The sequence below is a fragment of the Pomacea canaliculata genome, linkage group LG14 (assembly GCF_003073045.1).
Source record: "Pomacea canaliculata isolate SZHN2017 linkage group LG14, ASM307304v1, whole genome shotgun sequence".
NCBI classification, from domain to species: Eukaryota; Metazoa; Mollusca; class Gastropoda; order Architaenioglossa; family Ampullariidae; genus Pomacea; species Pomacea canaliculata.
The window spans coordinates 13169901-13186655 of NC_037603.1; the positions used below are offsets into that span (position 1 = coordinate 13169901).

At 42.0% G+C, this 16755-nt stretch overlaps 1 protein-coding gene and 1 long non-coding RNA gene across 3 annotated transcripts in view; one reads left to right on the forward strand and one right to left on the reverse strand.

The window, feature by feature from the left end:
* LOC112554878 (calmodulin-like protein 7) overlaps positions 1-15765 on the reverse strand; it is a 26117-nt gene extending 10352 nt beyond the window's left edge. The window contains exons 1-3 of one of the 2 annotated variants that reach the window (XM_025222945.1): positions 15177-15765; positions 6081-6210; positions 2382-2575 (exon numbers count right to left, since the gene is read on the reverse strand). In XM_025222945.1, the coding sequence (XP_025078730.1) occupies positions 2382-2575; positions 6081-6210; positions 15177-15194 (342 nt within the window). In that variant the 5' untranslated portion in view covers positions 15195-15765. Of the gene's footprint in view, positions 1-2381; positions 2576-6080; positions 6211-10945; positions 11569-15176 lie in introns of those variants that run through there. The other variant, XM_025222944.1, reaches the window with a different exon arrangement.
* LOC112554880 lies at positions 13941-15735 on the forward strand. The gene is made up of 2 exons (XR_003097335.1): positions 13941-14239; positions 15105-15735. It is a non-coding gene; the product is annotated as an uncharacterized LOC112554880 (long non-coding RNA).
* Positions 15766-16755: the final 990 nt, after the last annotated feature.

Below are 16755 nucleotides of genomic sequence, written 5' to 3' on the forward strand. Positions count from 1 at the left end.
TGCTAATGGGAGGCTCACACGGGCTGGATTATCTCCCCCTGACCACCGAGAAGCTGCTAATGAAAAATGAATACCAGATATATCATGGGAGGTAAATTCGACCGAAGGAGAGGGTTTGGTCCCATCGTCCACGTGTATATACACATATACACATCTATATACACATCCATATACACATCTATTCCTTGAGATTTCTCCCTACACCCATCAACATACTTGTCAATAGTTGTGATAATAGTCAACTGACTAGTCCGTCTACTCGTCTTCCTCTGACACTCTCCATCCTTACTGCTTGTTCCCTGATTCCTCTTTGTGTCTTCTATGTTTGATTTTTTTTTTTTTTATCACTTGTGCGTGGTTATTTCTCCTTCTGTCCTTCGTTTTCTGTCCATGTGCGTGTTATGAGAACTAGTTCCTTTCGTGAGCATGATCATGGACAATAAAAATCACACGTTTATTATTAGTTTTATTTTTTTTTATATAATTTTCGAATTTGTAATGCTTTCTTCGCCAACTTTTATTTGGCAGTCAATGCCTGATGTTGCAGTATTCATTCTTCGCGCTGCTTTTCTTCAAACCTGGCAAAGATGTCCGAGCAGACACTGAAAACGGTTGTTTTGTTGCCTTTGCTGACTTTCATACCCAGGATGCAATGTTAGAATTCGCCTGATGTAAACCCTGGTCATTTATCTCCTAATTGCCCTCAGGGATAAATAAAGTGCTATCTTTCTGAAATCCTGATGCAAACTGTCAACTGCCCACTGTTGAGTTTGTTGTCAACACAAAGTTCTCTCTTCACATCGCTTGCAACCGCGATTCTCTTTTTTTTTTTTTTTAAATATTAGGCACCTATCATCGAAAAACTAAATAATACTAAGTTTTTTTCTGCCTTTTGTTTGCTTATCGTTGTGACAGCAACCATTTCTTTACGATTGTGTGTCTCGGTACAGAAAAGTCTCAGCGCCCCATACTTCTGCTTCTACTTTCGTGAAGTGTGTTCAGCGCACGTGCTGAATATTGGAGGAAATCGCCTCGGTTTTCCCTTATACAGGCTTTTAGGACAGTTGCTCGGTAAGTCTCCTGACATAAGCTCAACTAAAAGAGTTCTTCAGCCAATATTAATGTGCAGACAGCTACTACTCTATACATTTACTTGTTAGTATTTCCTTTCCGCGACATTCCCAATGATTTATTCCCCTCCCCCCCGACACACAGATATATAAACACACGTACACGCACGCGTGAGTGCGCAAACACACACATATTCGTGGTTGAATTTCTTTAGTCTAGATAAATAATCTGTTACAGTCCTTTGAACTTAGCTAATAATGATGAGTTAAGGTTGAAACTTTCTGCCGATACTTACAAGGGTCTACGTTTTGATTCTTTGGTTTTGAGGTGAGGGACTTCAAATTGTAATTTTTCGTTGAACGTTTTTCTTCTGTGGGTTTGGATTTGGAGTAAACTATAAAACTGACGGTAAATTTGTAAATAAGTTTACCCGAAGAAATAGTTTTTTTATGACATTCATATTGAACCATGTCTAAAATCTTGAACTGTGCAAGAGTTCTACAAGACTGTGTAGACAAGAGTACATCTACTGTCGCTCCACGCGACTATCGCACTTTAATTCTCTTATTTGTCCTCTGTTGTCTTGCACTCTTTTTACAACCAAATTAATCTCGCTACCTAGGGAGGAAATACGCTAATAGTCTTTTTTTAATTTGATATATTATTATTATTCTGGAAGGAATTTTTTATGTGTAAAGACATCAAAAGACTGTTCGCTTTTGATCAGGGTACAAAGGAGGCCTTTAATAAAATTTGTCTGAGAGGGATACATTAACGGAGTTTTCTTGTAAATGGCAGTGTCTAACTACATAAACATATTAATTTTAATGACTATCTAGAGTTAACCTGTATTGAATATACATCGTATACCTATCAGTAAGATGTTTTGGAAAGTGGACTTTCTTTCGTGAACGGCTGTCTCAGAGTTCAAAATGATATTCACTGGACAGGATGAGTGAGAATAAGATGACAGCCCGATATAAACTGGGGAACTTTATATTGTTAAGAATGTTTTGAGTAATGCGATATGGACTCGAAGAAACTGGATTAAGGTGTGCAAGTCTGGAATTAAGAAGACAAAGGCGTCAGTCATGAATCCAATGACAACACGAGGACTGGTTCGGCGAGAAAGCACGTGGCACGGATCAACCATGTCAACAGGACAACATCACACTTAAGGAACATCACTCGAAGCCACTTCACAAAATCGTGCCGGTGAAAACATCACAACCCACGATGATCGATCAGGACACGCACACCAACACACACATAAACACACACACGCATCCGCGCCTTCATCACTGTCTTACCGTAAGGGATTCCGGAAAGGCAGCCTGCCGTCTCATTCTGAAATAGGAGCTGGAGGTCAGAGGTTCCAGTTCTAAGTTCCATGGAACTGCTCCATCGAACGGCAAGGCGGATGCCCAGCTACCACACGCCAGCAGGACAGATGCTACCACAAGGAGGAGTCTGGACATGGCTGTGTATGCTTTGTGCGTTTTGTCTGTGGACAGATGAGGTGGAATTCACTGTCACTTGAGCAACTTTGACAAATGAAAAGACGAGACAACTGCGATGAGAGAAAGAAAATACCAACCACAAAATACCAGACAGGACATGACAAATCAAAAAAGACAAGGCAAACATGCAAGAACTTTGATTAGTTGATAGGAGAGCATGCTGACACTTTAATCGACAAGGCGACAAAAAAAGCGAGAAAAGACAAATAATGCAAGAAAGACAAGACACGTGAGAACAAATAAAATAAGATGAATGAGACAGACACGACAGGGCAAACAAGACACAAAATACAAGACAAATAAGTCGAAAGAACTATCATAAGGCAAAAACAAAGCAAGATAAAACCAGAGGGGAATGATAGATGGAAGTGATATAGACCAGCAAGTTAATACATAAAAACGAAATATTGATGGTAAGAAGAATGATAACACTAGCTGGCTGCTGAGTGACTGAATAAATGCACCAAAGAACGGACGATTCGAGAAGGACTGATTGCTTGTTTTTAAATCCACACCCTAACCCAAAACCTTTGTGGTTCAATGGATATCTCTCACAATTACTATTTATTTATTCTGTACCTTCTATCCTCACCCAGATGTATAGTTAAGATAGTGAGTGGGATTCAATCTACCCCTAAGTTATCGCCAAGTCGAACAACTCGGTAAGAAAAGAAAACATGTCTCGGTTCTTGTGTGGTCGGATTGAAGGGTCATACAAATTTCATCAGACCATGCTAAACCTCCTCCAACCCTTTCTTCAAGAAAAACTTCGGTGACCGGTCCACTGACAGATAACTTCAAAGTACTTTTTTCTGTGGCCTCAGTCTTCCTCCTGGCAAGTGGGTCGCGAATCACTCAAGGATCTGATTTAGAAACTGGACGCCAATATAGAGAAACTCTTTTCCCGGAGTTTGGAGACGGGCCAGACTTGAGGACAGCTTTTGTCCTTAAACTCCGCCAATCCCTTTTCCTTTCAGCAGATTCCGTTCCCCTCGGGGGTGGAATCACTTAAATAAGGGGAGCGAACTTTCAGACTAGTTTCTCCATTACGAGCAGTTATCGGCGATGGAGATTAACATTTCCACCGCCAGGGAACTACTCAGGAAGGATTGCACGTCAGGACGCCACCAAGCCGTTGCCATCAGGAGACAAATCGACGACGGGGACAGATTGACCGCTGGACTAAATAATTTTAGACAAAACATCACTTTAAGGAATGATAAAAATAAAAGGTTCAGAAGCATCTGAACTTCTTACAAAAAGGTTAAAAATTTATTTAAGTCCTGAGTTAGGTAAGAATGAAATAAAAAGGTCTTCAAGTGCTATCCTTCGATTTTGGTGGGGAGGTCAGTAAGTTTGAGACTGAAAATATTATTCCAAGTAAATAATAAAAGTTCTTATAGCATTAAGTTCTTGATTGCTATCATGTTTCCATCTCTTGCCAGCTTCTTGGAAGTGTGGTAAACACTTGCAATATTCCTTGCAAAGGGTTTCGTTTGATGGGAGCACCCGGTCACAATTTGATTCGTTGTTCATGTTGTTGCATATTGTCAAAGTGTTGTGCGCGCGCACACACACACACACACAAGAAGTCGACTGTCATTAATTTTACGGCAGGTAAAAATCTCCGACCGTTAAACCGAGCAGACCGGACGTTTGATGAACACCGACTTCACAAGTCTTCAGGTTCGGTTGTAAACGTTCGCCGTAAGAAAATCGTAAAAGCATTGTGGCAATAAATCGAAGCTCAATCGATGTTTTACGTTTTCCGTTTCACGGGGAATCGCAGGCCAACTGCCGGTCCCGCAGTAGCTTAGGATTAACCTGTTCCTCCCAAGAACAGAGGAATTGTTTCCAGCCTAATCCCTCTTGCCAATCGACTCCCAAAGGTTTTCTCTCTCCTGTTTGACACTTTTTTCTCCTGTCCCTAGAGGGCTTCATGCGTAGCCAACAATCTGGCTTATCTTCTTCATCGGACCTTCTGTTAATGTGCTCATGTATGATTGTCTCTCACGGCTCGTTTATATGACCACAAGCATTTAAAAAAAAATTCCTTCCTTTCCTTCCCCTCTCCTTTTTATTTTAGTTGGCATGCCTCCATTGCACTTTACACAGCGATGCTGCTTGTCGGAAACTGTCCTCCGTATCAAAAAAATATTTAAAAAACAACAACAACAATCTCCACTCCGTAACTTTTTAAGTTAGCCTACTAATTAGCCCTACTTAGGTTTTAGCCGCCAGCAAAATCACTGTACAGCGACTGTCTCCTGGACTACAGCCAGCGGTCTGTCCTGGGTGACTGCGTGTACTTTGTACTTATAGTTGAGAATCAGTTGCTCATCAGATGTTGCTCACATGTTTATAAAAAAAAAATTGCTGTTTACTGCATGACAGAACAGATGACTGCGCAGAATGATACCACAGATGACAGCTGAGATGACAGCCCCGAATGATAGCACCGATGACAGAGCAGTATTGGCGATTTACTGTCACAGTCGGTTGCGACATCACGGGCTTTGTACCACAAGGAAAGGGCATGAAGGTTGAGTTGACAGACAGACAAGCATACTCACTGACAGACAACAGAGTTGACAGACAGACAAGCATACTCACTGACAGACAACAGAGTTGACAGACAGACAAGCATACTCACTGACAGACAACAGAGTTGACAGACAGACAAGCATACTCACTGACAGACAACAGAGGTGACAGACAGACAAGCATACTCACTGACAGACAACAGAGTTGACAGACAGACAAGCATACTCACTGACAGACAACAGAGGTGACAGACAGACAAGCATACTCACTGACAGACAACAGAGTTGACAGACAGACAAGCATACTCACTGACAGACAACAGGGTAACTGAGCAGGCGACCGATGGACAGACAGGTACAATAGCACACGTAGACGGACAGGAAGATTGACAGACACACAGGCACGGGGGAAGATAGAAACAGAACAGGTATTCAATCAAAAAGACAGACGGATCGTAAAGCAGACAGACAGACAACAAAAAACAGTAACTACAAACAGCTATCGTCCATAACCCAAGATTCCATATTTCTGATCCGCATCATTTATAAATATTGTGTTGACATGATGTCGGCTCTCATAACAAAGGCTTTCAGTCTTGACATGCAATGTTTGTTCACATTAACGACAATTATTTTTTTTTTTTTTTTATCAGACTTCTTCTCAGCTGAGCCAAAGTATACAAATCGCAGACAACTGCATTTTTTTTTTCATGTAACAATTTTGAAGAGCTCTGAAGAATTGTTTGAAACTGATGTGAACGATGTTCACACACACGAAGATAGACAGAAAGTAAAAGAACTCATCGGAGGAATAAAGACAGGAAGGATGAGATGCAAATAAGAGGAATATTGTTAGAAAAAAAAACATCATGATGATGATGATGATGATGATGATGATGATGATGATGATGATGATGATGAAACCAAGAAGACAGGGTTTGCTCACCTTGTACTCGGGGTGAAGTGTTGGCGGGTAGAGCAGGTAAAGGCTGGCAGCTCCGCGTGCCCGAGGCTGTGTGGCTGGCTGTCGTTACGTCCGGTGGGCGACAAGGAATGGGAGGACAGACGGACAGGACCTGAGAGGATGGCACTGCTCTCGTCACGACTATTTAAAAGGAGGACATGGGCAGACAACCGCACTACGTCATCGCGCCTCTCAGCCCCGGTGGCACCCACACGCGCATGAGCACACACTCACTCACAGGCACGCACACACGCACCTGCATGCACGCCCTACAAACACATACACAAACGCACACAAGCTTCTGTGTTTTGGTTTGCTGTCTCTCTGTCTGTCTGTCACTCGAATGCTATGTGATTTCTAGTAATTAGTCCGAGGGCAAGATGTCAACAAGAATGACATTTGTTTATTCTGTTACCCTCGTAAATAAAGATTTGTCATTTGTCTCTATCCCCCACTCTCTCTCACACACACATTCTCTCACAAACTTTCTCTTTCTTTCACTCTCTCAACTCTCTCACACACACTTTCTCTCTCTCTTACTTTCTCATTCTTCTCTCTTGCTCCCTCGTTCCCTCATTCACTCGTTTACATACTCTCTTATTATCTATATCTCTCTCACTGTTTTAGTCACCCTCCTTTTATCTAGCTCTCTCTCTCTCATTCTTTTGCTCATTCTTAGTATTTATCTCTCTGTCACTTGTTTACTCTTTTTTTTTTTTTAATCTCGCCCTCACTCTGTCATTAGCTTACTTTTTTTATTAATTTTTTTTTTTTTTTGTCATTTGCATGTTTGAGGTGTTTAAATCTTCTCTTTATACAACAATCCATTGCCTGAATCTCTTTCATTATATTTTCCGTTCTTTCTCTTTTTCTCTTTCTCTCTCTCTCTCTATCACTTCTTTATCATTAGTCCTTATCTTACTTCTTTTTTTTTCTCTCTCTCTCTATGTACTCTTTCTCTCTCTCCCTCTGGCTGTTTGTCAGTTTGGTGTAACGTTGCTCAGTTTTTCATCTTAGGTTTCTTCTCAATTATTAGAACCCAGCCGAGCCTTATAATCTCAAAGTTCTATATGTTAGTCGCAATATCTAAGCATCTCACATGTTGACTTGCGAGTGAATTGTGGAAAAATCACTGAATTGCTCACTGGACACCAGGCGCACTTGACCCTTAAATCACATCCATGTGTATCGCTTCTTTTTATATACGAAGGGCCACTAAAAATTTGTCTTAAAAAAACCTCAACCTGATACTACCTTATTATGGAGTACGATAATAAAATAATAAAAATAATTGCACCTTGCGAAGGTGTCCCGTGTGAACTGATTGAAGTCACATGGGCATTTCTCATGGTCATCAGGACTGGCAGAGACGATCCTACAGTTCCGAAAAAGGACAAAAAGAGGGTGACAGAATGACAGAAGAAGAAAGGGGCAGACAAGATTGGACAGGTCCATCATTCAGAGCATCCCAGAGAGCTTGAAAGAACCGATGAAGAGGGCGAGAACTGGTAGTATCTTCAGATGCCGCTGCGGTCAATTACGGTCAACGGACTGATGATGATGATGATGAGGAGGAGGAAGAGGAGGAGGAGGAGTGTGAGGAGGAGGAGGAAGAAGAAGAAACAGAAAAATCTGTGGTTTCAAAACAGTATTTTGCTGTGGGCAAAAAAAGCTTCTTGACTAAAATTTCTGATTTAACCCACTTAGTTCGCACTAATGCCCGTGTAGAAAAATAAAGTTTGATGTAAATAGTAAAGCTGACTTCAGTCCTCCCAGTCTCAACGGAACTTGCGATTATCTCCCCTACACAGGGAGACCGTCACCTTTAATCGCTCAAACGATTTGTTCTTTCCTTCCCCTCACGGTCACCCAGCGAGGAGGGAATTCCAAATTCGTCTTCCACCGCCAAACCAGAACCCGAGGCGAAACCAATTAAACGACTGAACATTTCGCTATCCTCCCAAATAATTACCTTACTAACCCCTGTACCCTACAGTCCAAAATGTACAGTACTCATCTCTTCATCCATCACCGTTGAAACTTTCACAAGTATCGACTATAAACGTTGATGAAAATGACAACGAGGATGATGAACTTGAAGAGAATTTAGATAAAGATGTCCTTCAAGTGTCTCAAGAAGAACTGACCCATCTGAAGGACCATTGGAAGGACTTCCTTGGCCCGCGATTCCAGAATGTCAAAGATATTTTTTATTGATGCCAGTTAGAAGATTCCGGTAACTGACTTAGATAATTATTTCGAAAAAGGAACCGGCAGTGATGCACATACCTGGAGGCTAACAGCCTCGCCACCACGAGCACACGACCGTAGCCTTATAACTGTAAGAAGAATCGTTACTGCTTTAATCATGTCCCTTCAGTGTGCTGCCTTCAGAATAGAAAAAGAACAAATATTTATATAGAAGATTTTATCAATATTTTATCAGTAAGCATGTGTGTTTGCGTGTGTGTATGCGTGAGTATTTGAAGCAGTGGTTTGGTCATTCAGATACAGACTAGAAAGCTCATGACATGTTGTGGTCAATGTCCAAATCTTTCTGCTTCGCTAAATATCAATGGAGGCAGACTTTGTGGTGGTAATACTTCGAGAACACTCGTGAGTTTTTTCCAAACCGAGGCTGAAGTGAATCAGTGCCTTAATGTCGAGCTTACGTTGTTCGTGAAAGGTTTAATTGTCATCAGCAGCTGGAAATACTGGGCGACCAAGGGAAAGCTCCTGCTATTTTCACAAGCCATCAAAAGCTGTACTCTAGGGAAAAATATCTCAAAGAAATGAACTGCATAATGTAGAGTCCAGGCAAATAGTTGGAACCCAGAAAGACATGGCCAGAGCGAAAACCGCAAACGAAAAAGTCGAGGGTTTGCAAAAAAAAAGAAAAAAAACATGATTCTGTGGGGAATAGTAAACAGTACAGGCATAATACACAAGAGGAGGACATAGAAAGAGAAACAAGCAGACAACATCCACGAGAGAACAGGACTGTCATTCAGACTGGACTGTCATTCAACGAATCCCATAAATGTCAGAGAGCCAAGATGGAGAAAGTTCGGGGGGTAATATTGTGGGGTATCCCTACGGTAATCAGGGAAAGAGGACTGATAATGATGATGAGAAGTAGAAAGAGGAGGATAACTTTATGATTTGAGAATATTTTCAAATAATACTCCTTGTTACTACCCCCACCTGTGTTATTACTACCACCACCAACCCTTTAAAAACACTGTAATACTCTTATGTGATGTGTCTGCCATTATGAGTTCTTTCATTTCAATTTTCTTTTGTATCCAAGTCTAAACTTTTCCGTAAAACAAAAGATATTGGCCTTGCAAAAAAAGTAGACAAACATATTTTAAATCTCATCTTATATTTATGAGTATTGCAGAAGGTTGCTGACTTGCGGATTTTTTCTTGTTTCTGGCTGAAACCTAAAACAAAAACAAACACACACCGCAGCAGATAAGCCATTGATGGAAAACTTGATAACAGCTTGTCCGGGGGAGAAAAAGTAAACACAAACGTTTTAACTGCCTGAGTCTCTAAATGTTGCATTTACTCCGCCATGGGGCTGGAGGAACTTACAGGCCGGGGGTTCATTCACACTGACCTTTGGGCGAGATGTCGGGGAGGCTTATGTCTCCCGATGCTAGAGAGTGGTTTCGAAAGGGAGGAAGCAGTTTCTAGAGACGGTTACTGATGGCAATGCCCTCTGTGCAAGACTTGGTGGAAGGAGGGTTCTGGTTTGTGTTTCTTGTCATTGGATACCTTCACTGCGACATGACAGCTTTCTTCGTCCATTTGATGTTTTAACAAACTAACACACACAAACAAACAAACAAACAAACAAACAAACAAACAAACAAGTGTGGAGCATACATGGGAGCATACATCATTCTCATGTGGATTTTTCTTCATTTCTGTGTGTAAATATACACTTCCAAATATATATGTGTGCTCCTATAGATATATTTAAATTCCGGGTAATTTATAATTTGGTTTTATATAGGTACAAATATAAACTAGTTTGCAGCCATATGTTAAGACAAGTATAAGTTAATGTCCCTGTTACTAGGTGTGTATAACTATTCTGGTGCTATGTAGTTAAAACTATTCTGTTCGCACCGAGGTTACTAAGGTAATAAAGTGTGTGTTCGTTGCTATGTAATGACTATTCAATAATGAAGTAAATATAATTGTTGTGTAGTCAATAGAAATTATATTTTTTAAAGTTTGTTCAGAAGCTGACAATTTTCATGTAATTTTTTGAAAAGACTTATCTTCAATTTGAGTTTGTTTTTATGCTAGTATGTTAGAAAGCTTAGCCTCTATAACCCTGAGTTTTTATGGGGTTTTCTGCATTTTTCAATAAAGTCCAAGAGATCAATGAGGTAACTAAAGAACATGGTGAGCACTTCATCTAGATCGATAGAAGGTGCTTGGAAGACGGACAAATAGAGGAAAAGGACCGACAGACGTCTTTGAGCTGGGCGTTGCTGCTTTTAGAGAGACAGGCTGACAGAGAGAGGGGGAAAAGAGGGACAGGCAGACAAACAGGCTGAAAGACTGAAAGAAAAGACACCCGACAGACTGATCGACAAACTAACTGACAGACTGATACAGACATACTGACTGACTGACAAAGAGACCGAGAAACAAAGTGACAAAGGGAACACCCATGCACGTCTGAAAAGGCGTTATCCGTCACTCAACAACCAGCACGCAGTCACACCCTGGAGGTCGTGCAGTGACGTCATCAACCATCACCCATCCTGTTTCACGTGACATGTGAGAGAGAGAGGAACGAGAAAGATCCCTCGTGAACTTCTCACCTCACAACGCCGAGTTCCCCAAAGAGCTGCGCACTGGTGGCACTGCGCAGATCCTGCCGATGGCCGAGCGCCAAAAGACACCTTGCAGCAGACGACAAGACTGAAAACTGGAACAAGTCCTGCGCAGCTTGTACGCAAGCACCGACAATAGGATGACCTCTGCCTACCCCCTCTCCCACGTGACAGATCGTGTGACGCAGTTTGCTGTAGGTAACGCAACACCTGCAAAGTGTCCCACAATCCAAAGGTCAAAAGTAGGGGAGGGGATGGAGGGTTAGAGTAGTTGGAGGGTGGGGTGGAGAGAAGGTTAGATCGTGAGCTAGACAACCACGTAGTACTCCTACATTTGACCCTCGCTGACATTTATTTTGATTTTCCCCATCACAAAACGGTCATTAATACGAGCAATTGTTGTTCACATAGGTCAAAAGTTTCAAATCAACAGACGAATGATGTTCGGGGAGGTTTTATTATTATTTTGGCGGAGAGATAGGATCAAGATTTAGAAAGTTCATAATATCGACAATGAACCCTATTTACACGTGTCAAAATGCGCACGTGTGGTCTCACGCTGTGCGTGATTTCCTGTTATTCTCGCACATTCTCGAAGTCGGAAGTCTGATGGAGGATTTCTTGGGCGCCATCTTTTTCCACAATCTCGCAATATCTTTCTTTCTTCATGTGCTCTCATATTTTCAATCCTTCTTCGGTTAGTTTAAACGTAACTTTGGTACACCTGAGAAACTAAAAGTCTTATCAAACGGAGATTTTTTTTATTTATTTACCACCTGAACACCGTCCAGCCACATCTTGTAAAGTGCTGCGTGGTCTGAAATTCCACACCTACAATCTCGTTTCATGGATCACATCCTTCTTGAAAGATCGGCAACAGAGATTGGGTTCCAGAGTTCCACCGACAGGTATTGCCGGGTCCAGGCTCGTCTGGCAGGGTAGGTTTCTGAGTGAAGGAAATGATTCTATCAGACAAGCAGATCTTCAACACGGAGATGGGGGATGAGTGTCCTGTCCTCCGAGTTCAGTAGTGAGCTTAGTACTAACCGCGAGACTCGTCAGCTTGTGTCACGTGCAGACTGCGTGGCTCTAGTGGCTTGTCTCAAAGATGAACAGTTCTTGTCACAGACCTTTGCATGAGTGGGGGAGCTGGAGGACTGGTTTGATCCCAGATTCCTGGAGCTTAATGTTGGAAAAACAGAGATGGCCTGTGGTAAAGGACGTGATGGAGGAAATTGCATTGCTATTCTCTGTGTATGTGTGTGTGTTAGCGCGCGCGTTGTTTACTTGTTTGCATTGTGTCTACTTGGGCGAGTGAATGTGTGAGAATATCTGCTTGGTGGTTGGTGACAAACTTAAGTCTTGCGATATACATCAACCCTGTCAACTGTCTTCTGCTTCTTCAGCAATGCGATCAAACGAAGTACGAGCATATGTTGTGGGAAAAATAATGTTTAGCTGTATCTGATATGGATTAATAGCATGGAAGCACTGTCCCACAGAGGAAAAAACACACACACACACATTAACAAACATTGCACCTGCACACATACATTCATACATAGGCACAGATACCCTCAGGCAAGGTTACTTTCTGTTTCTATAACCCCCATCTCCGTCGGTCGTGCTTATTTAAAAAAAGTTTCGAGCGAAAGAAATACGTGATGACAGTATGAATACAACCTTTGCTCCAGGTGCATGTGGTATGAATACAAGTTTCACTCTAGGTGTATGTGGTATAAAATGTGCTAAACAATAGACTTCAATGCTCTCAAAACAAAACCGCATTTTTTTTTTTCGCCAGTTCGGTGGGGTAAGGGTAGTCGGGGGGCAAGTGGGGGTTGCCGTGGCAGCCTGCAACAAAAACTCAATTACTGTTCAATTCTCGACCGGTGATTTCTCGACGAACGGCGGAGTTTGATCTCTGGCAGTTGAGCAGACTAGCCAAATGGCCGTTTCACTTTTGAAGATTCAGCGGCAGGCACCGTAAATGGCCGGTTGACCTCGGTCGCACATCGCATGAGCACGCCCTAATTACCTACCACAAGCCTACGCCATCAAACAGGGCTTCAACGGGTAGCGCAGTCGGTGGGGGTCGGGGTGCTGAGGTTGGAGGGGTAGGAAAAAAGCAAAAAAAAAAAAAAAATGGGACTGCAGACCTCACAAGAATCACGACATAGAAAAGGGAGCGAGTTCATGGCAGAAAAGGGAGCGAATCAAATATGAACGGGTTAAAAAAAAAAAAAAAAAAAAAAAAAAAAACAAAACAAAACAAAAAAAAAAAAAACAAACAAAAAACTACAGGTGAACAAACAAACAAATGAAAAACAATGGTATACAGAAACAAAATTTCTGAAAACTTTTTTTTTTTTTAACTGGAAATCCTCAGGGATACAAACAACAATACAGTATTCAAAAATACGGGTCTTAAAAAATATATTTCAAGCAGCAGACGTCAGGGAAGGAGAACAGTTTGCTGCAGACATGAGAGATGACATTTGAAGAACTCATGGAGGGCAGGCTATATTTAGCCACCGGCGACTGATGCCAAGAGGGAAACAACTCACTGATACGTGACAGACAAACAGATGGAATAACTTGCTTTGATTCCACTTCTAAACATTTCTCATTCTAAAACAAACACACACATGGGTGGACGCACTGATTTCACCCAAACGCACAAGAGAAACAAATAGGAAATGAAAAGCAAATACAACAATAAACTACATACATTTATTTATTTATTTACTATTGATAGGAGTAACCTCTGTAGTAAAACTGCATCGATGATATAGTCTTGCTATTCTTGGCAGAGGTAATCTCACACACACACTAATTCAGCACACAAAAAATAAATAAAATCCATTGATTGAACCCCCTAGTAACAAAGTCGTTGCAGTAGCTTTAAGAACCAGGAAGGGGAGGACGCAGCAAAAAAAAAAACAAACAAACAAACAAACAAAAAACAAACAAAAAAAAACAAAAAAAAAAAAAAAAAAAAACAAAAACTACTGAGACAAGAATGTGAACGTAACCCTAACCCAACCCAACCAAAGTCGAGCATCTTACTACTCCACACTGTTGTATTCTAAGCCCCACGCTCCTACCCGCTGCTGGAGTTGTCTCCAATGGCTACGCGAGCGTTGCGCGAGGGCGCTATCTCACCTCAAAGACACACGCACGCGCCCCGCGCGGCACCACGGGACGGAAGCCGCCATCAAAGGAGAGTGCCGCCAGCTCACCGGCACGCGCCACCACTTCACACCGCTTCCTTTTGTCTAGGTAAGTGGTTGCGTCCTCGCCAGAAAAGGTCAAACCAACCCCCGGGTGCCAGCGTTTCAGCACCTCCGTCAGGAACCGGCCGTTTGAGTGTTGAAAAAATACCGGGAGGGCTGTGGTTGTGTCTGTGTCTAGGGGGTAGGGAGGAGTCGGCCTCCGGGGGGAAGGGCGCCGGCCATTGCACTTCGCGTGTTTCTTGCCTCTCCATCGTCTGGCGCAAGCAAAGAACCGTCAGGCGTGACGTACAATAGCCCCAGCAAGAGAAGGTTGGAGAAAGAGAAGGGGAGAAGGAGTTGGGGCTAGGGAGCTAGGCACGAAGTCGGCTTGACTGTTTTTCTTTCATTTTCTTTCTTTTCTTTTTCTTATTTTGTTATTTTATTTTTTGTTATACATACATGCAAGTATTTTTAGTTAGGGGAAGATGCTCAAATAAATAAATCGAAAGTTTTTATGGGAGTTGGAAGTAGGGAAGAGCACCTGGATGCTCACAGAGTTCTTCGCACCTTACTCGTTGTTTGGCTTGTCATAAACACAGGTTGACCCACAGTCTTCTCTCCCCACCCATTTCTGTTTTTTCAAGTTGTCCCCATAGCCTAGTGATGATTGAAACAGTGAATGTAAGTGGTTTACTTATGGCCTGTAAATGCGCAGCTGAACACTCTCCTTCCGTTTTTCCCCCTAGTTTTAATGTTACCTCTTTCACATCCTGGTTGGCCAAGATTAAAGTGAGGGTGTGAGTGGTTTGATTCACTAGCCTGGATACCTTCATGAACCCTGAAATCAACAATATACATTTCTGAATCCCCCTCCACGTTTTCAAGGAATATGCACAAAATCTAGAATTCTCTTTTTATCGCTGTTGTTGCAGTTCCGAACGTTTATCTCATGGAGCTGGCATGCACGTGCACTCTACACAGCCGTCCTTTTACAATCACAATACCTTCATCATCGCCGCCATTGTCCACACGGCACGCTGCAAATGCCAGAGGTGCCGGGCCGCCGATTGACACGCAGGTCCGCTGACGGCCCCTCGTCAACGGTCTGGACGACCGGTTCCTCCCTGCGCATGGGGGACAGCGAGGGTGTCACCCCGCCGAGCACTCAGACGACCGACCCTTTGCCATTTCGTGGACTAGACATCGATTCCACTATAGCTTTAACATTTAGACTATGCAACTCAGCGGGCTTTGCTTTCGCGAGCCGATGGACCACCCAAACGGCTGTGTTCGCTTACGTTCACATTTTTTTTCTCTCTTATTCTTAGGGGTGACCTGTTGTAATTCTCCCCCTCTCCGGCCACTCAACGTCCATTACCCACCGGCAAGCGTTCTCTGCCGGTCGATGTTCTTTGGAGCAGACATGCCAGGATATCCGCAACTAAAAACCTTTGTCTTCCCTTGCTCGCTCATCGCGGGAAACGCTAAGTACAGCATATATATTTCGGGTTTCTAAATGCCATGTCATCATTCAAAACAATAAATGCATAAATAAATATTAAATAAGGTCAAGCTAGTTTCGTTTCTCCTCATTTTTGTTTTGGCAAAAACTTTATACTCGTTTTCACTAATCCAGGCATTGCAAAATCAAGAATTTGACAGAATAGATGTAACAAAATATTTACATTCATAATTAAAATCCTAAAATGAAATTGTAAAAATACGGTTTCTGTGGGTTCCTTCTCATATAGGAATGAAAGGAAACAAAAAAGCAGACAAACTAGCTAGATCTGCAATACGGCAAAGCCCTTATCTTAACATTATCAACCTCAACATTCCTGTTTCTCTTTTCTGAAGAACAATACAAAAAAAGACATCAAAGGAATTAAGAAACAAAGAAACAGCCTAGGTACAGTTTAACTAACCAATCTAAATTAGCTAGTGAATACTCGCGTTTTGACGAGAATACTCAGAAACATTGTAACGACAGTGCGAGACTGTTCTTAAAGAAACCAGTAAACTATCCCCTAAAGGACAGAATCCAGTGTTTGATTTTTATTATTAACATTTTATTTGCCAGAGACAGCGTTCGTAACTTCGAAGATACATGTATATTATTTTTGTTCAATCTGCTGAACTCTAGAATAATACTAATTTGAATTGTCTCTGTAACTGTGTTGTCAGAAAGCAAGAACCTGAGCAAGATTGTGCGGACTGGCGAAGTGGGTGTGTGGGTGTGAGAAGGGTGTAAGGCAAGCCATCATCAAAATTCAGAAGGTATCCTCTTGGACTGTCTAGTTCCACCCACATCTTTCCACCAGTAGTATCGTCTCACACACACTAACATGGCAAAACAAACGGATGAACGGAAACGAAACGTACAAAACTACATCACAAGGTGTACTTCATGTCTTGTCATACAAATACAAAGCTTCGAGTATCTTTGCTTATCAGGGCGAGAAAATCATTTGGTAGTGAACGACGATTTTAGACGGCAGATTCTAAAATCTTTCTGGGACAAAATCAATAATGTCAACCTTTTTGTCGTTTTCTTTTGTCCCACCCACTGAAAGCATACATTTT